Source organism: Cydia fagiglandana, chromosome 15 (assembly GCF_963556715.1).
Source record: "Cydia fagiglandana chromosome 15, ilCydFagi1.1, whole genome shotgun sequence".
Taxonomy (NCBI): domain Eukaryota; kingdom Metazoa; phylum Arthropoda; class Insecta; order Lepidoptera; family Tortricidae; genus Cydia; species Cydia fagiglandana.
The window spans coordinates 12,618,983-12,638,148 of NC_085946.1; the positions used below are offsets into that span (position 1 = coordinate 12,618,983).

The 19,166-nt window shown below is 37.1% G+C and overlaps 1 protein-coding gene across 3 annotated transcripts in view; it reads left to right on the forward strand.

Annotated features, from left to right (window-relative positions):
• LOC134671404 (amyloid-beta-like protein) overlaps positions 1–19,166 on the forward strand; it is a 215,766-nt gene that overhangs the window by 130,407 nt on the left and 66,193 nt on the right. For 2 of the 3 annotated variants that reach the window (XM_063529255.1, XM_063529256.1), the window contains exon 2: positions 5,337–5,384. The exons of the other annotated variant lie outside the window; for it this stretch is intronic. In XM_063529255.1, the coding sequence (XP_063385325.1) occupies positions 5,337–5,384 (48 nt within the window). The remainder of the gene's footprint in view (positions 1–5,336; positions 5,385–19,166) is intronic. 3 annotated transcript variants of the gene reach the window in all.

A 19,166-nucleotide genomic window follows, 5' to 3' on the forward strand; every position in this document is an offset into this window, starting at 1 on the left:
AAAGAGCCTTGCGCATTACGAAATATGACCTGTTTTTGTTTGATATGCCTATGATAATAAGCTCATTGCATGGCGACCGTGTGTATTGCTTGTAAACACTAACCGCATCAGTTTAGTGCTATTCAGAAATTAATCCCATCAAAGCTGTTTACATTCGCTGATTACTCGATATGTTGCATAGTGAACATAATGATAAGTATAATAGCTGTATTAACTGGACTGATCCATAGGCTAACTCTTATAGACTGACTGCCGTATTCGAACTTCAAGATATTCATAAGAGACGATACGTACTAGATCCATTCTAGATACGTTATAGTTTAGATATCAACTATTCTCTTTTCCAGCGCAATTCGGGCAACCAATGTCACTTTTACGTTAGATAGAGTAAGATATCTATTAGATGTGAATTGGATCTCTAAGTCATATCCTGTGGAAATCGTTCAAGAGTATCTCCAGAATCGCGTAAATATCAAATTTGACAGGTTAGATCTTAAACATAGCGTTATCGTATCTTGGTGATGTCTAAAAGATATCTAATAGATATCTATTTCAAAATCCGAATCGGGCCCTGAGCATTATTAACAAAATATACCGCATCGTTGTCACTACGATGACTGTAAGTCGCACAATAGTTGTACTATTTTAAACTTATCTATTTTATACAACAGTTGATGTTTTTCCCTGAGACATTTAATTTCCTGAAAAATTAAATACCAAGGCCTGTCCAAGTGTAGGTGCGATTCAGCATTTTTGGCAATGATGGCAACTGTTGCTTTCTACAGTTTCTACTCGTCTACAGGGGGGAGGGGGCAGTTGTCTCTGCTGCTTACTGTGCTAATTTAACTCCTCAAGTTTAGAAACAATACTAGAATTTTAAATTGTAGAAAATCTCTTAATGTCTGACTCGTGCTTTTTCCCCAGTAGTTATCTGATATCCGCCATCGCGCCTGTAGCATTTTTTAATTAAATAAAAAATATGCAAAGCCGGTTGTCACTTACAAAAATACACAGTTACGTTCAAGTAAACATAAATGTCAAATTAACTTTACTTTATTATTCGCACATTTAGCTAGACATATTCGCTGACGATGACGTCTGCGTAACTTACTTTCTATTTTCTATACATATCGCTCGCACTAATACTCAATCATTTATTGCACATAATGGTTACACAGGTAAGGTGGGATATAAACATAATTATTGATCGCATTATGTACCCTGTTAGGCGCAGCAAATAAGGAGAAAGGCACTTACATAATAAAATAAATCTAGGTTTCACTTAATTCTAGGTATTAGTTACCTACATTTTCTTCTAAGCATTCATTTAGGGAATAGTAACATTTGGACAATAGAAATTGTTTCAGCTTACGGATAAATGCTGTTTCACTTGTTTCTTCGTAATATGATAGTACGAGTGAGAAAGAACACACTAGCAAATATGTCAGTGTCAGGTCAGTGTCAAACCCATGGTAAGCCTTCTAGTGTGTGAATAATCTGTGCCCGGGTCGTTATCTGGTATCCGCTCCAACGGCTGAGCATTGTTCCAGCTGTATTGTTACTGTGCCCGGGAAAGAAATCCTCGAACAGCTTCATCAGATACCCGGATAAAGGGCCGGGTAAATTTATTAGCCTTGCAAGTGAAAAGTGTTGCTCGGGCTTTGTGATCGTATTGTTTATTGCTCCATCGTAAAAGTTTGTTTATCTTTAATGCAGCGAAATCGAGAGTTTAGGCTCCATCGAGTAGGGTGGTTACTGACCTTTTTCACGTCGCGCCCCCTTTTTAGGGTTCCGTACCCAAAGGGTAAAACGGGACCCTATTACTAAGACTTCGCTGTCCGTCCGTCCGTCCGTCCGTCTGTCACCAGGCTGTATCTCACGAACCGTGATAGCTAGACAGTTGAAATTTTCACAGATGATGTATTTCTGTTGCCGCTATAACAACAAATACTAAAAACAGAATAAAATAAAGATTTAAATGGGGCTCCCATACAACCTTTTTTGACCAATGTTAAGCAACGTCGGGAGTGGTCAGTACTTGGATGGGTGACCGTTTTTTTTGCTTTTTTTTTGCATTGTGGTACGGAACCCTTCGTTCGCGAGTCCGACTCGCACTTGCCCGGTTTTTTTACTATGCTCCAACAACTCCAGGACAATATCTTTGGGTTCATTTAGCTTATACCTAGTATTCCTACACCATAGAGGGGTGTGCTGTTTGGTATGTTTTGACGTAGTGTTGTTACAATAACGAGTATTACCTACTCTACGTAAGTAATTGACGGTCTTTCCACCGCTATACAACCAGCTGACTATTTTTTTAATTCATACATAGCATCTAAACTATCTTCTGACAAAATATCAAGTGGGAGGCGATATTTGCTCCTGGCCCGCGCTCTATTATCGGGTACTGACGATTTTGATGAGATTTTCTTCAATTTTAAATGCGAAAAAAACTTTTTACTTATTTAATACAATAAAATTTACTTCCTCAAGATTTCGCACAATTTATGATTACTTACACCATTTCCTCGTGAGTCCGCTCGAAGTTATGAGTAACGGGCAAACTTACAAACAGTCCGACTTGATATTAATCTTAGTTTATAAAGGGTGTTTGGTACATCGTTTGCCAAATTAAAACGGCAGATAGGTTGAGTCATGTGCTATCTTCTCAGGCCTAGAAATGTTTAAAATGGAGCAAACATTTTTTTCACTTCTATGTCAATTTTTCGTAAATTTCAAATTTTTACTTGCGTAGTAGTAAAACAAACCATGGCCAATTTTGTTTTTCTACGCATGAGTAGATAGCAAATGACTCAGCCTATCTGCCGTATTAATTTAGCAAACCATGTAACAAACACCCTGTATAGTTCAAAGTTACTTAAACTCGCGCGGGTGACGAGAAAAATAGCAGTTTTTATACAATACGAAACTTGATACAAATTAAACACATTTTCTGAAACTTCACATGACGCTATTTTTATTTGTCTAATGAAAATGGTTGGCATTACTATTGAGTAGAAATGTAATCTGTTTTTAATTAAGTACCTACTTATAAATAAATCAAACTACATATACTTTTTACCAAAATCACTAAAATAGACTGACTCCACAAAATAGTATTTTTTTAGGTTATGTCTTACCTTCTCAGAGAATATATAAAAATATTTAATATTAAACTATAGGTGCTATATATAAAATTACTTCATAATAAAATAACCTAATATGTCTAATTGTATGATCTTCATAGTACCTTCACTTCACGATGCACTAATTTGTTTAATAATCCAATTACTTTACTTAAATTTATGCCTATAATATCTGAAGAGTTCTTTCGACATCTTCGGGATACTGTCTTTAAAATCTTTAAATAAGATGTGATGATATTGGGAACAAATACCATTAAAATAATTTTTCAAATTGGTCAAGATAAAGATCCCGGCGAATCGAGAATATTCTCCATTTTGAAATTACTACTTTAAACTGAAACAGGCAGCAATATTTTTTACCCCGTATGTCTACCGTTAACATAATCCGCAAAACAGTAATTTACAAACAAAAGCATTCAATAACGAGCTCACAATTAACAAAGCATAATCGATCCTCATCCCTCCGAATAGCTTTCATTTTGCAACGCTCGGACGAGTTAATAATGCGGGTTGAAGTGGCGTTTAGTGGTAACTCGCAACTCGGCCGATTCGAAAAGTTACAAGTTTAGTCGATACTCGTACAGACTTACGTTCTTTTAGTCTGCGCGCTGGTTAGTTTCGTGATTGGTCGAATAAGGTCTTAAATGTGTTTGGAGCTGAGGGTTTTTTCGACGTTTTTGAGGTGGGTCGGGCATAAATACGTGTCGGTCGGGTTCGGGCATTTGTCATTGCACCTCGGGACGTGTCGGGTGATGGATGGAGGGCATTGTTGCCAGTTTCAGGCTTGGGTTTTGGTGAGTTTGGGTCTTTTGTTACCGACTATCGGTTCAGTATAGTCTACTGAATACATATTTTACAATACAATATTTCTTTATTCCATATCTCGAACTACAAACAATTGGATAACAGGTAATAAAAATACAAGATTGCAATAATAGTGTGTAGCATGTTGCGGAAAATGTAGAAAAAGTTGGAAAAGTTCTCGAGAATTTCAGGAAAACATAATTGAATAATTAAGGAAACTTTTATTTTGGAAACTGTAAATTTCGATCCCCACACCGATCGAGATGTTTCCGAAAATTTTCAATAAAATTTCGCACTTTTGGAAACTTTCTGACGGCATATCATTATCTAGAAGTTAAACATACAAAAGCTTTTCAATCCTTAAACTAAATGACAATTTTACTATTGTACATTACTGGCAAGTAGATAGATAGATATGAGAAATTCCCCACAACGTGACCCAATTTCATTCCCGGCAATATTTATTTACAGATCGAATGGAACCGTAAATCCAATTTTATCTAAACATGAGGCATGTGTAATTTATTACCGCATCAGTAATAAAACCGCATAGATATAACGAGATAGGGGTTGCGTGACTTAGAGGGTATGGGTAGTTCGTGAAGGGTGGTCCAAGGACGAGCGCTGCCACTCCTTTGTGGCTGTTGAAGTTTATAAATCATAAATCATAAATCATTTATTTTTCGTGATAAACTTAGTGTACATACAAAAGGGTAGGTTATGATGGGTAGGCTAAGAATCATAGCATAATATGTGGTTAAGTTTTATAATTACATATATAAATAACACAAAAAAAATCAGCCTATACACGCAATGCAGTTAGGTACAAGATTGCCCTTGCAGGGTCCATACCATACTCTTATTTACCTAATATGAGTACGTAGTAGTATGTAATATGTGCGCAGTGAATGGTTTTGAGTTTGAGAATCTAGTTTGTTTATGTTCATAAATGTTTAAAATATATAACATTTTTAAGCACCTACCCGCGCTACACTGCATATTTATTTTGTTACTTTCTATATTTATAAGCGCAATAAATATCCCACTATTATTTCTTTTCAAAGTTGACATACGCCTTGAAACTTGTAATATAATTGCTATAAGTACCAAATATATTTTAAGGTTAACCAGTATACTAATTTATTTATTTTATGATTGAAAATAAAACAATTTGTCCTTTTTAAAGCCAGATTAATTACAATTGGTTTATTTAACTAATACAAATGAACTAAATGTGCTTTTCAAATTTCCTTAACAAATGTATAATTAGGAAACAATTAGCATAATGGGACAAGGGAGACAATTGAAATGAATCACTGAAGCATGACTCAGATATAGGTAGCCTAACCCGTATGGCCACATAATTAACCCTCTCTATTGTTTCAGGTGAGTGAGCTGAGCGGGGGCAACCCTTCGACTACCGCCCGCACACAGGTAAATGCGGACTTTTATTTACTGTTAGCTTCTGTCACGCACACAAGCTAAATGTTATTGGATGGCTTTGCAGGAACAATGTTGTTTTAAAATTACGGCCGATTCGAGCTTTAATACGATACGATATGGATTAGATAAGTCAGTGTCAAAAGTGACGTTTCTGTTTGAAGAAACGTCACTTTTGACAATGAGCCAATCTATTAGACTGATGTCTACGATAGTATTACGATAATGATATGTTTAAGATCTAACCTGTCAGATTTGACATTTGCGCGATTCTGGAGATACTCTTGAATGATTTCCACAGGATATGGCTTAATAGAGATCCAATTCACATTTAATAGATATTCTACTCTATCTAACGTAAAAGTGACATTGGTTGCTCGAATCGCGCTGCAAAAGAGAACTAGTTGATACCTAAACTATAATGTAGGTATCTAGAATGGATCTATTACGTGTCGTCTCTTGTTAATATCTTGAAGTTCGAATACGGCAGTTACTTACGGCCAGATTCGAGCTTAAATACGATACGATATGGATTAGATAAGTCAGTGTCAAAAGTGACGTTTTTGTTTGAAGAAACGTCACTTTTGACAATGACATATCTAATCCATATCGTATCTAGCATGTATCTAGACGTAATATTTGACGTATCTTAAAGTTCAAATCGGGGCGTTAGTTTCAGTTTTAAAATATTATCATAATTATGTATAACGTAAATAATTACTTACGAAAACCGTCTAACACAGGTAACTAAAAGGCTTTTCTACAGGCTTTTAGTTTTTAAGCATCAAACTAATATCTGTCAGTCATATAGCTTCTGTCACACGCACAATACATTAAGCTAAAATGTTGTCCCGCTCTTGTTTGGATGGCTTTGCAGAAATACTGTTTTTGAAATACATCATTTTAATATTATGCTTATATTATTATTTTGATGATCGGTCTGGGGCCTTAATCGAGATGTAATGTCAAATTTTGACAGCTGCACGTATTCGACAACTCACAATTTTTCCACATCAACGGGAGATCAATTTAACGTCAGTTATCGCTAGTCGAATATCCTGACCTCGTGTGTAGAGTCCCTGCCTATGAGTTCGATCATCTCTAATTCATCATCATTATCATCATCTCTCAGCCATAAGACGTCCACTGCTGAACATAGGCCTCCCCCTTGGACCTCCATTCGTACCGGTTGGAAGCGACCCGCATCCAGCGTCCTCCGGCGACCTTAACAAGGTCGTCTGTCCATCTTGTGGATGGACGTCCTACGCTGCGCTTGCTAGCCCGTGGTCTCCTCGACTTTTCGACCCCGTCGGCCATCTTCTCTGCGTGCAATGTGGCCCGCCCATTGCCACTTCAGCTTGCTTAAGTATCCCGTGGGCTATGTCGGTGACTTTAGTTCGTCTACGGATCTCTAATTATATTATTTTAAATCAAAACCTTATTAAAACTTTTTGTGTGTCGTATTCCTGTCGTCCTGTCGTGTGCCTTTTTAAATTTATAAAATCAGGGACCAATTATTTCAGGGTGGGTAGAGACTCAATAAATTTGACGCAATTACATGCCGTACAGGCAATTTGCGATAATGACGCCCCGCAAATGGTAGGATGCGGTTTAAACGTGCCTCTTAATCTGGCCAATCACGGGAAACTACATATTGGCGAGATCGCGATGCTGGTTTGCAATGAACATAACATATGTGAATGTGATGTGTAATCTATAATACCCGTTCTTTGTTCCTATGTTTATTAATAGCCCTGAGTTAATATACTTATAAAAAAATAGTTTTCGTTTGATACGATTTCGTATTTAGTAATCCATTTTAGGTTTTTGAAAGCCTTATGAGTACCTAATATTTTTAACATTTTATAACATACGTAGGTACGTTACTAGAATAATTTCGTTAAAAAGGAAAACGCAGTGAACCGAAGTAGAGGTCTGATTGAGATTAGTATCAACAAATACAAGAAAAATCGCACGCGATTTGACCTCCTTAAACTTAAGACGGGTGTCATATGCATAGTCATCAGCCTTTTAGTTTCCAATTAACAGTGAAAAAAAGAGTTTAACATTAAAGTTTCTTAACCCTTTGTGTCACAAATTTTTATTAATTATACAATTTTTAGTAATAAAAGCGTGCAGTAGTGTATGGCTTATGATGACAAAATAAGGGAAAAAACTTTTTAGTCAATTTTGAAGGGGATGTATGTAAACAGGTGGTTGGTATATGACCACCAGGACGAAAGGAGTTAAACAGAAAAGTTCAAGATAATCTATGAATCATGTAAAAAGTAAAAACCCAGTCCTTGGACGGGTACTTTGTAGCGGTGCATGTCCTGTGTAATTACGTCGGGTGCCGGCAGGGGGCGTTCGTGCGCCGTCGTGTACTCTCTAATGGGGTTTTACACGCCACGGTGACGTACGGTCTCAATACGTATACGATTTTCGCCCCTATAACAACGGCATAGGGTGTAAGTGTAAAATGTGTGTGGACTGTACAGTTTTCAACCCCACTGAGCGAAAACAAAGTCTTTGCAATTTATGGATTATATACTTCATCAAGGCTGAGAGTAAGAAATTCAATCGGGAAGCACTCGACCACCTTATTCAGCTATTTAGAGTATTTATTGAACACGACAGCCAGCTTCTACATATTAACTCACATTATAGACGGGTCTAACGCGAATTATATTCAATTATCTTGATTTACCGACGTTTATTTACATGCTTTAGCTTCTACATGTTCACTTAAAGTGGCATTCATGTTCATTAGATAGAGTAACGACTGAGTAAGTACATATTTAAGTAATGGGGTTACCGTTATATGGAACAAACCTAACAGGCTTACACTTATTAATTACAATTAGGTATTTTATTTCATGGTTCTACACGAAATAAATATTATTCAATACTACTTGTCTAGGTACTCATTTTCTTTTAGAAGTTTTATTTTCTTTTAGAGATTTTAGTCTGCAAAAGTAGACTAATCTATTTTTATCAATGTGAGTACCTATCTTTTCTGATTGAATCGCTTAGCGCTAGCTCTAAACGCCCACTGTGTCTAATAATAAAAGTCTGCTGTTACAAACTGTTATCGTAATTTTGCTCGCAAAGAATCTATAATTACGAACACTTGTTTCACGATCATTTTGCGTATTCTAGCTCGAAAACCTCATAAATAAGGCCTTTATAAATACTCATAAATCTAAAGAATGGCACGTAAATTCATTTATTTTATTTCTTTACTTTAGCATTCCTAAAATGACTCTTTAAATAAGTGCTAGTGAGATCATTTTGTAGCTGATATCCATTTGGAAATTTCGAAATAAATTGATAGGTATCAGTTAGTGCTATAGACATAAGTCAGATATACATTCGGGCTCAAAATCGTCCCTGATTTTGAGCCCATATCTATATCTAGGACATGTCACAGTCTCTGTGAGTAAGCAGCTCATTTTCTCCACTAGAATAGAAAACATCCCATTGTGAAGCAACTGGAACTTGCGATATGCTCCGAGGCGGTTTGGCCTCCTTCACTGAGTGGTACAAGTTTGCCCTACATTAGTTGTGTGTGCTTCGGAACAACTGACAGGCCATCTCCGTGACAAAGCTCGTGTTTATCAACTATTGTATAAAGATTTCTTTACGGCGTTTTACCGTTGTTTGATTTCAAAAGATACAATAATAGACCACGAGTCAGGTCTGATTTTTGTAAGTCATAGCTTCTTGTGACTTTTGCGTAGATACTGTTTATTCAAACCAGTTGGAAATAGTGAAACAATATTTTATCCTAATACTGGAAAATGTGTCACAAACACATCCGTGGCAGCCTGGGAATCCATGACGTAGCGGATAAGCTGCAGGAAAGTCGCCTCGGATGGTATGGCCATATACGCCGCAGACCGGTAGACTACATCGGAAATAGATGCCTCAATCTCACTGTCCAAGGCTCTAGCTCACGTGGCCGCGGTAGGCCTAAGAAGCGTTGGCTGGACACGTGAAAGCGGACATGGAAGAGAACAATCTCACACCTGAGGATGCCGAAGACCGGGCAAAGTGGAGAAAACTGAGCAGGAAAGCGGACCCTGGCGCTAGGCCGGGAAAACGCTAGATTGAAGAAGAAGAAGACTGGAAAATGTGTACAAGCTTGGAGAAATTTGCATTTTACTTGGAATCTAAATTATATTTGAAAATGTTATGTAAGGTACCAGATTAAATTCTACAGAAAAAAGTTTTCGACACTTACGCGGAAAAAATACACGTTCCTAGAGAAAATACTTGCGAATCCAGATTTAGCGCTATATAGACATTCTCTTACATGTAATCTTTACCCTTTTCCTGCAAATAGATTATTGTTTGCTTTTTATCCGGGCGATAAGTGGTTGAGGGAGATGTAATGAAACCTTTTGAAGGTCAGCTGCCGATGCGTTGGTGGCTTAAGGAACAGGAGTTGTCCAAACATGTAAAAAAAAATCATATCCTCCCGGTTGAAGCCTGCTTGATGAAAAATATAGTTGGTTACATGTGCGTCAGCTGGTGGTGATCAGGTATTATTAGTATGCCTTAAATATGAGCTTATGATTTCAGGGCAAGGGTCGAGAGTTTAGGCAAAGAGCAAAACGACCCTTTAATGCAGTATTAGAATAAAACTCTAACATCGCTCGGTAGTGTGAGAGTTATGGTAACATTCCATTTCTAACCGCAGCTGCACTACCGGTACTGAACGCGTCGCTGTCATTGTCAATTTCCACAGTAAAATTGACAGTAATGCTGCTGCGGTTAGAAATGGAATGTTACCCTTAGGCAAATTAAGCCAGCTTATTCAGAGCAATGCGAATGATACAACGAAACATTTAGCACTACCTGGCACTACTAAAGGTTAGCCGGACACAAGTTAATTCATCCCCAGCAATTTTAGCTACTAATTGACCTGGCCCGCCCTCTCACGGCGACGAGCGGAAACGGCTAGCCCCGGCAACTCCTAGACTATTCTGGCTCTATTGAAATGGCAACTTAGGAATTATTTGTTTTAAGGTTCAAAATCAGAACTGCGATTTTAAGGTTGTGGATTATTTGACCGGTAACGTTCGAAAAATGAGCTTCCACGTGCTTCATTGAATATTCAGTCTTGTACAACAAGAAATAAGGTAGTTAGAGAGGTTGTACCCATTCTCAGTCGTTTGGTTTAATAGTTCGTAAATTTTCATCAGTTTTCTCTCGGGAAGTCAATTAATATTTCGTTTGATTATTTATGTTTTCCATTTCGAAGGTAACTTTTTAATAGGTATCATTTATATTTGATCAAAAGTCAGAGATATAAACATTTAGATTACAATAGATTAAACATACAAATTATAAACTGAAATAAATCTAAGAATAGGTTGTATTAGGAATTTCATAACGTCCTTAATGTTTTCGGTTACTGTAGAATTGTTGTTTTCTTTGAATTACATGCGATTAATATTTATGTTGGAAATTATTGGCTGACTTTACCATAGTTAGTTATGCTAATGTTTTTCTTCTTCCTTTTTAATATGAATAAGGAGTGAAACAGCCCATCTTTCCTAGAATAATTAACAGTTCCTCTTATTAAATAAGAAACACGATGAACAGCAAACCAACACCAATCGTGCTTTCCGTTTCTGTCTGGTGTGTGTTGACAGCTTGTTTTGTAAAATAAAGTCAGGCATAGCGCTACTGTTTGTTCCTTTTATTTGAACCCATTTGTTTTGTTGTAGAGGTGTGAAAACATGGAATTTCCACTAGAGCAATACCGCTTCAAAATAAAATATAGCTTCAATCCGATTCCAGTCAATATTTTTCATCAAATTGAGCGTTTGCCGTCATACAAATATATTTTATTGTAACGCGAACTGTCGAAACCACGAACGATTTTTTTTAACGCAACCATAAGTTTTATTTCAATACAGTAAGGTTGTGTTTTGTAGTGAATATATGGCATAGTATGATGGCATCCGATACCGCGTTCGCAGTGGCTCGGAACTCAATAAAATTGAGGAAATAAAACACAGACTCTCATCGGGTGCACGATGTGTAGGGCTCAATCGATGCGGCTTGCACTCGATTGTACGTTTCGATCATTCGGTTTATGGCCGTACCGATTTTTCTGACAATGCTTCAACAGTATACGACCGAGTTGAAGTTTTTTTGATTCAAGAGTGTGCGGTTACTGATGTGCCGTCCAAAAGTTTCCAAAGTTGCGAAAATTCTACTTGGAAAAATATCGGACACTTCTCATATTTAGGAGTTTTAACATATTTACACCTAAAAACAAATTAGGACTAATAAAAATAAATTAAACTAAGAACTAAACAGACTAAAGTAAAACTACCTAAAAAGTAATTACCTACAATTAGAAAAATTACAAATATTTTAGGTATCGTCTTGGGTCGTCCCATTCGTTTTTCGTCAAGTTTTTAAATTAGGCCTATTCTGCTTTCGTCACTCATTTTACATTGAAAGCCACCGACGAACGCGACGAATGTAGAATGGGTGACGAAAGCAGAATAGGACTAATTTAAGAACTTGACGAAAAACGAATGAGACGACCCAAGACGATACCATATTTTAGTATAGGATAAGAAATTTTTAATTTCCAAAAATTAAAATGTTTCCAACTTATTGGTAATTGCACTTGCTCGATGTATCATCAGCCGTAAAATTCGTTGTCTCTAGTTTGATCGAATTGTCGTTTTCATAAGCCCCTATATTGTAAATAATTTCATCGAAAGAGCTGGAGCCGTTTTTGAGAAATTACCAAACAATATATGCAAATGCATCCTACCGACTGCGCCAATGTTAGATGAATAAAAGATCGATCTCCATAGCAGACTAGTTTTTTTTTCAAAATGTGCAACTACCGACATACTTATAATTACAAGTCTACCCTACGCTACATATCTGAATAAATATAGATAGAAATATACATGATAGATTATTTGCCGCTACTGTGTGTGTGTTTTCAAATTAATTGGTAATTAACTATAGCACACTATAGGTATCTTATTAGTGGTAGCGGCTTCAGTCGTAAAAAATATGTTTTCAGTTTGAAGTTTAAATTAAAACTGAACTAACGAATGAAATTAATAGGTACCTTAACTTTTTGAATTAGCACACTCCTTTTAAATTGCTGCAAAGCTTTCTTTGCTCTGTGCCTATTTATTTTTAAATAATATTGTTCATAGTGTACTCGGACCTACTCGTATAAGTAATATAATTAATTATAATGAAATGCAGATAATGAATACTACAACTTTAGAGAAATTCCCATTCAACGTGACCCATTCAAAATGTTTTTTAATGCACTATATCATATAAACTGAAATAGATGTCATAATACTCAAGAAAAAGTGACCAAGCCCTCTGATCCGAGGCCAGAATCGGACCGGCGTCTAAGAACTTACGCGGCTAACGTCTTGAGGCCATCAAGACGTTAGCCGCGTTAATTAATTAATTGACTTATCTTAAAATTGTAATCGGACCGTATGCCTATTTTTGCGCAATAATGCAGTCTAAACAGTTAAAATTCAGTCTAAACTCGTCCGTCGCCAAAATTAATCCTGAAATCCAAATTGACGAATAAACGCTGGAAAATTGTAACGATTATGGTTTTATCGTCGACCGTTTCAATTTCCGTATGATGTTTTATTTAAACAAACCACTTTATTCCAATGGCATATGTCATAAAAGCAGCGTTTGGTTTGTATTATCATATATTTCGCGGTTGCGCACACATTTTTATGGCAACGCAACGCCATGATTATAAATGCGCGTTTTGGCGAATTATGGTATTCCGCTTTTGCCCGCACAGCGTTGATGGTAATACCTTTTCTTTGCGAGAAATAGGAATTTTTTTTATAAGTGCATTCTATAAGTATAATTATGTTATATTATAAAATCGTAAAAAAGTAGGATTTGGTACAGATATAGTGGAGGAGATAAGAAAATATTTGACCCGTATAATTTTAATCAATAGAAGGATTCCTGGAGATTGAGACGTCTATTTGTCATTTTACTATTTTCACAGAGTAGGTACTCGCACACCTATAGTATTAATACTTTTCCGCGAGTTCTGGTCAAAAAACTCACTTCTCCAGTGTAGTAGAGCATGTCAAAGAAATAGATGTAGGTACTCACACATTTAAAAAAATACCATTTTTATTTTGTCGGTTTAAAAAACAATTTAAATCCAGTTGAATCGAGCTGCAAGTTCTAGATACCGATACGAGCAGACTTCGCACTCGCCCGGAAGAATTGTTAAAAATACCTTGAATTTTAGACAGTCAACAAAAACTTGAATTATTGATTTTTTGAGTGAGAAAGTAATTTTTGTTCTTAGAGTTTAGACAGTCAGTTGAAATACAACTTGAACTCCGATGGATTACACAATTCACAACTTTCACAACATTGTTTTTGTCGGATCCACCAAGTACTAGCTAGCTATGTCGATATGAAACTACACCAACTCTCATTCGGAAGTCCTAGAGCCAAAAAAAGCAATTTTACATTTTTAAAATATAACGTACTGACTGTATAAACCTAAATATAAACTGTTCTAGCTAAATAGTAATACAACTCAATTGTAACACCTGCAGAAGAGTCTTCAAGACCAAGTTCTGCCTGGCCAGCCACGTTCGGGCCCATAACAGCCGTAATCCGTAATTGCTGAGGTCGCCGTCATCGAAATGGATGAGGAGGACTATATAATACATTTAAATATAATTTAAATCTAGACAGTTGACATACGATACCATTGTTTAAGTAGCTCGGATCCACAACGCTGCATCTAGCTAGCTATATCTCTACGCGACTTCACCAGCACTCGTTCGGAAATTGCATCGCCGTTTTGCTCGCATTTCTCGCACCGGCGCTAATTGCGAGCAATCTATTGCGCCTTAATGTGTTTGCGATCGTTGGATTTATTTCGATTATTCGGATCGTATTTGCGGAAGCTTTAGTTTTATTACGATAGTTTATTTAGCTTACCTTCCCTTCGCAATGTTACATTTCAGGTTTTCGAATAAAACGACTATTACGTGGTATGTCCTATTGTATTGGTTCAAGGTTCAAGCCTCGCCGAGTTGATGTTTTTTAAATGAAAATAATGATTTCGATAGTTTAAGCATATTAGAATTTGCCAGCAGTATTTAATAGTAATAGATTTGGTTAAAACTATATACAAGTTGGATCAAATATGAAAAATATTTACTCAGAATTTTATAACAGTAGTAATAACAATTACAGCAACATTAAAATATTAAGTCCTCTAAAGAAAATTTAATTTTAAATGCTTTGTTGTGAAAGTAATAAAACTGCAAGTTTTACCCAACATTTTACTATGATTTTAACAACTTATAACATTAATAAGCAAGCAAAAACGCTATAAATATAGCAGCGTTAACCAAACGCGTGATATTATTAGCTATTAGCTGCAGTAATGGCGGACGGGCGGAAAAACGATAGCGAGCTATAATTCATAAGAAGTTTTCTACGGCTGCATTATGCCGACCAGCGTAACTCTGACCTCTTATTTAATACATTCACTGCCAACGCCAGTATTCTGTTCGTGGGCCCTTTTCTCTACAAGGCGGAAAATACGTATCAACGGCTACGTTCGTAGCGCGTAACTCGCGCTGACAGTAAACGTGTTAAGGCTCATTTACACGGTGCTTGAACTCGCATTTGTGTTACTTACGAGTAAGTACCTAGTCGCAATGTAACGAAAATCGCACTCCGCCTCATCTGGGCCTTTATGAACTTAGGTTTTAGCACCTAGCAAGTAACGAACAATTTTGTCCATAGTACGTATGTTAACTAAGAGTCTAACCAGGCCGCGTAGCCAAGATGCCAATCGCTTACGCTCCGTAGCGATCGAAACGCAACTGTCACTGTCGCGCTAATATGGAAGAGTGATAGAGAGACATAATGCTTTTCGTTGTCGAAGCGATAGCGATTGTCATCTTGGCTAGGCCGGCAGTTTCACTCCGTCCAGAAAAGCAAAATCCTCCTACCTATGACCTTACCAAGAAGTTACCTCCGCTCCTTAGTGACTGCGCCAACTCACGCGCAGTGCATCTGTTTGGCACAGATATTAGTATCTCCGAGGATTTTTGAAGTGATTTCGGTTTGTCTATGATTTGAGCGCATTGTATAGCTACTTTTTCACGCTCTAGAATGACACGAAAAGTTATTTTGTTGGTCGATATGATGGTGGTTAGGCCATATGATTTTTTTTAAATGGATGTTGGATAACCCTGATATCCTAAGTGGTAGTTAGTTACAACTTTACTAGTTTAATTATTTTACTGGTTGAGTTTCCAGACGAGTAGAAACCGTTTCATGAGTAGGAAGGCAGTCAACGCCAATGGCTCGATTAGCGGGGAACCAGCAACGGCCTATTGTTTGGCGGTAAATAATATGCACCGCAATCTACACGGTATACTAAATCTGGTTCAATAAGCTTTGTTGCAGAATAAATCAAATCTATTTAGGATATTAAACGCGATAGCGCTTGGTGGTTTCAATCGGACCATCGGGTCTATTGTTTAGCAATATCTGTTGTAACCAAAGAGATATCTGTAAAGCTATGCCGGTGTGTGATTTTAGGTATATCTGGGTAGAGTAAAAACGTTCTTGGATTAGAACCGTAGCCAATTCGTAGTAAATTAATCATTTATCGACAAATTCAATCAAAAATAAAAAACCGGCAAGCGCGAGTCGGACTCGCTCACCGAGGGTTCCGTACTTTTTACACGACTGCCCAAACAAAAAGAGTGTATTGTTTTCAGCGTTCATGTTTGTATGTATGTATATATTTGTTAGTATTTGTTGTTATAGCGGCCACAGAAATACATCATCTGTGAAAATTTCAACTGTCACGGTTCATAAGATACAGCCTGGTGACAGACAGACGGACAGTAGAGTCTTAGTAATAGGGTCCCGTTTTTATAAACCCTTTGGTTACGGAATTCTAAAAATGTATTGGACGTGCAGATTTGAGGAAACTTCAGATTTATTTTCGATCGGAGCTTTCCATAAATGATTGCAACATGGCTAGATTAGCTAGGCTCATGCTAGAGACCTATCACTACCACTACTTACACTTTATAAAACAAAGTCCCCCGCCGCGTCTGTCTGTTTGTGTGTATGTTCGCGATGAACTCAGAATCTACTGAATGGATTTTTATGCGGTTTTCACCTATCTTGACAGGTAGTCTATTGATAGGCTGATTTTTGAGGAAGGTTTAAGTGTATAATTTGTTACGGTTTTGTGTACCGGGGCGGGTCGCTAGTTTGAATTATAAAAATAAAAGCGAAGAAGTGACCTAAGCCCAAACACACCACTATGCCCGCCTACAATAACAGCGGAAGACCTCCCCCAACCTGTTTTCTCGGCGCGCGCGCAGCGTGCGACGCGGCGAGCCGCAGTACGCGTTACACGGCCGTCGTGAACGCTGCTCGCACTGTTAGTGCTTGAGGAAGGAGACCTAGGCTCTCCGAAACATGTCGCGCGAGTGACTAAAATACGAAAAGCTAAGTTGTTACGAGATGTCCACTGAGTGTAGTGTTATTAGAAATTTAATATTAAATGGACAACCCCAAGAGAATCATTCGCCAGAAAGAAACAGAGGCTGCGTATTTTCCATAGAAGCATAACTTTCTTCATTTTTTTTTCTTCTATAGTCAATCTCCAGGTACATAGTAAATAACCATCTCTTAACACATTCAATACCACTAAGTGCTACGGGTTACGCTCATAGCGCGTAGCCACGGTTTCGTCGTATGTAGCGCGTAGTCGCTACGAACAGTGTACCCGACAGTCGGGTTCTTGGTGTTGAATGTGTTAAGGATACCTACCTGAGGAATTTAATGTTAAACGGGTCTGGAGGAGACGGGACAAACCTTTTTTGACCTCTAGAGGTGCGCTGGATAATGACTATAAGCCCTAAGCTGAGATCTAATCCTAAAATAATGACTTTAGCAAATTGCTTTTTAAAACATATAAATCCAGCTACTGTAAAATATTGTATAAGGGGTTTGTACGAACAAATATACAGATAATAGGATGTTTGTGATTCTGATTATATATCGAATTTACGTATGTGTCGCTTAACTTCAAACTCGGGTAAATCACTTCGACCCTCTCAGCAAAATAGCAAATATTTACCCTGCTACCTTTACTTAGTTCCAAAATCGTATAATCTGACAGATCTACCCGGGTTTGAAGTTAAGCGACTCGTATATTGTTTATTTTTGTACATAAAAGAGCGATGGAAACAGACCATTTTCTATGGAAATTCTTAAGGTTAACAATTCGACAGTTTTCGTAAGATTGACTGGTAACCCCATGCTGGCGCCACGCCATCTTTAAAATACTTCGGCCTCGGCTATTGGCAGTGGGGAGACACTCCTGACTTCGGGAAAATTCGGCTCCGTTCGGCTCAGCATTGCTCCGAGCAATTATTAGTGTTGACACAGCTTGACGTCCCTTTGCGTGCACGACCAGAGTCAAGATAATTACTTCAATTTTGACAACCATAAATAATCGAAAGGGATAAATAAATAATAATAAATAAATAATAATAAATATTCATATCATGATTTGACCCTGAACTGCTGTCAAACTTCGGTTTTGTAGGAAGTGTCCTTTCTATACGGTAGTACTTATTCTGTGCTATTGAGCTCATTGGGTTGCCGCGTGCACTAAACTGCACTAAACACAATTACTTTCCCGCATGCGTATGCGTAAGTTATGTTTTGCTTTGTGCTGTTATATCGGTCCATATTAAAAAGCACTTTAAGACATTGTGCGTTGTAAAATTGTTTTTGCTATTAGAAAAAGTTCAGTTAACGACATTATTACTGCAATATTATAAATCTTGCTGTCTAGACTGCAACAGACGCACATTAAATAGTTAGCCCCTATCGTCTGAGAGGAAATAATAACTCTTAGCATTAGGAGAGCAATTGTTTTAAAAAGAAAATTGTTATTTTGTTGGGTATAAATTATTGTTATATTTCTTGTATGACTCAGGGCCACTTGCACCATTCCACTAACCCGGGGTTAAGCGATTAAACCGTTAATCCAGTGTCAAATTGTACTGGTTACCATGGTAACTTTAGGTTCAATCGGTTAACCCTGGGTTAGTGGGATGGTTCAAGTGGCGCTCAGACTCGTTCGTCGTTTGGGCTTATAATATATGAATCGACTAGAAACCGAGAAATTTGCAAAGCAATGTACAGTTTGCTATAAAAGTGTTTATTAAGAATTTTATTTTCGACAGAAACCTTTAAAGCCGTAGCCTAGTTATCGATCATGTGAAAATGAAAAATGAAAATGAAATTGAAAAAATATATATTATTGCACATATAAAATGGGTTAATGAAACAATGGGTACATACATGAAGTTGCGGTTACATGCCTATAGCGATGCTTTTATAGAAAACAGTATGGACTGGGGTCCCCTAACTAGGCATAGCCTGTATCTTGGGCAACCAGTTAATGAATTAAAAACTAAGGATGTAACTTGCTAGAAGCTTCAACAGTCTGAAAAAATATGAAACTATGCAAAATATACTTTTCATACATTTATTAATCCAATAATTCTATTTCAAATTGTATTTCGGTCGTTACAGCATTTGAACATCGTTATTTAAATTCATGCTTCAACAGATTTTTTAATAACGGTTTGTTGGTTCGTACATTGAAATGGCTATAACTGGCGTATAACGCATAAAAACCTTATGTTACATTGGAAA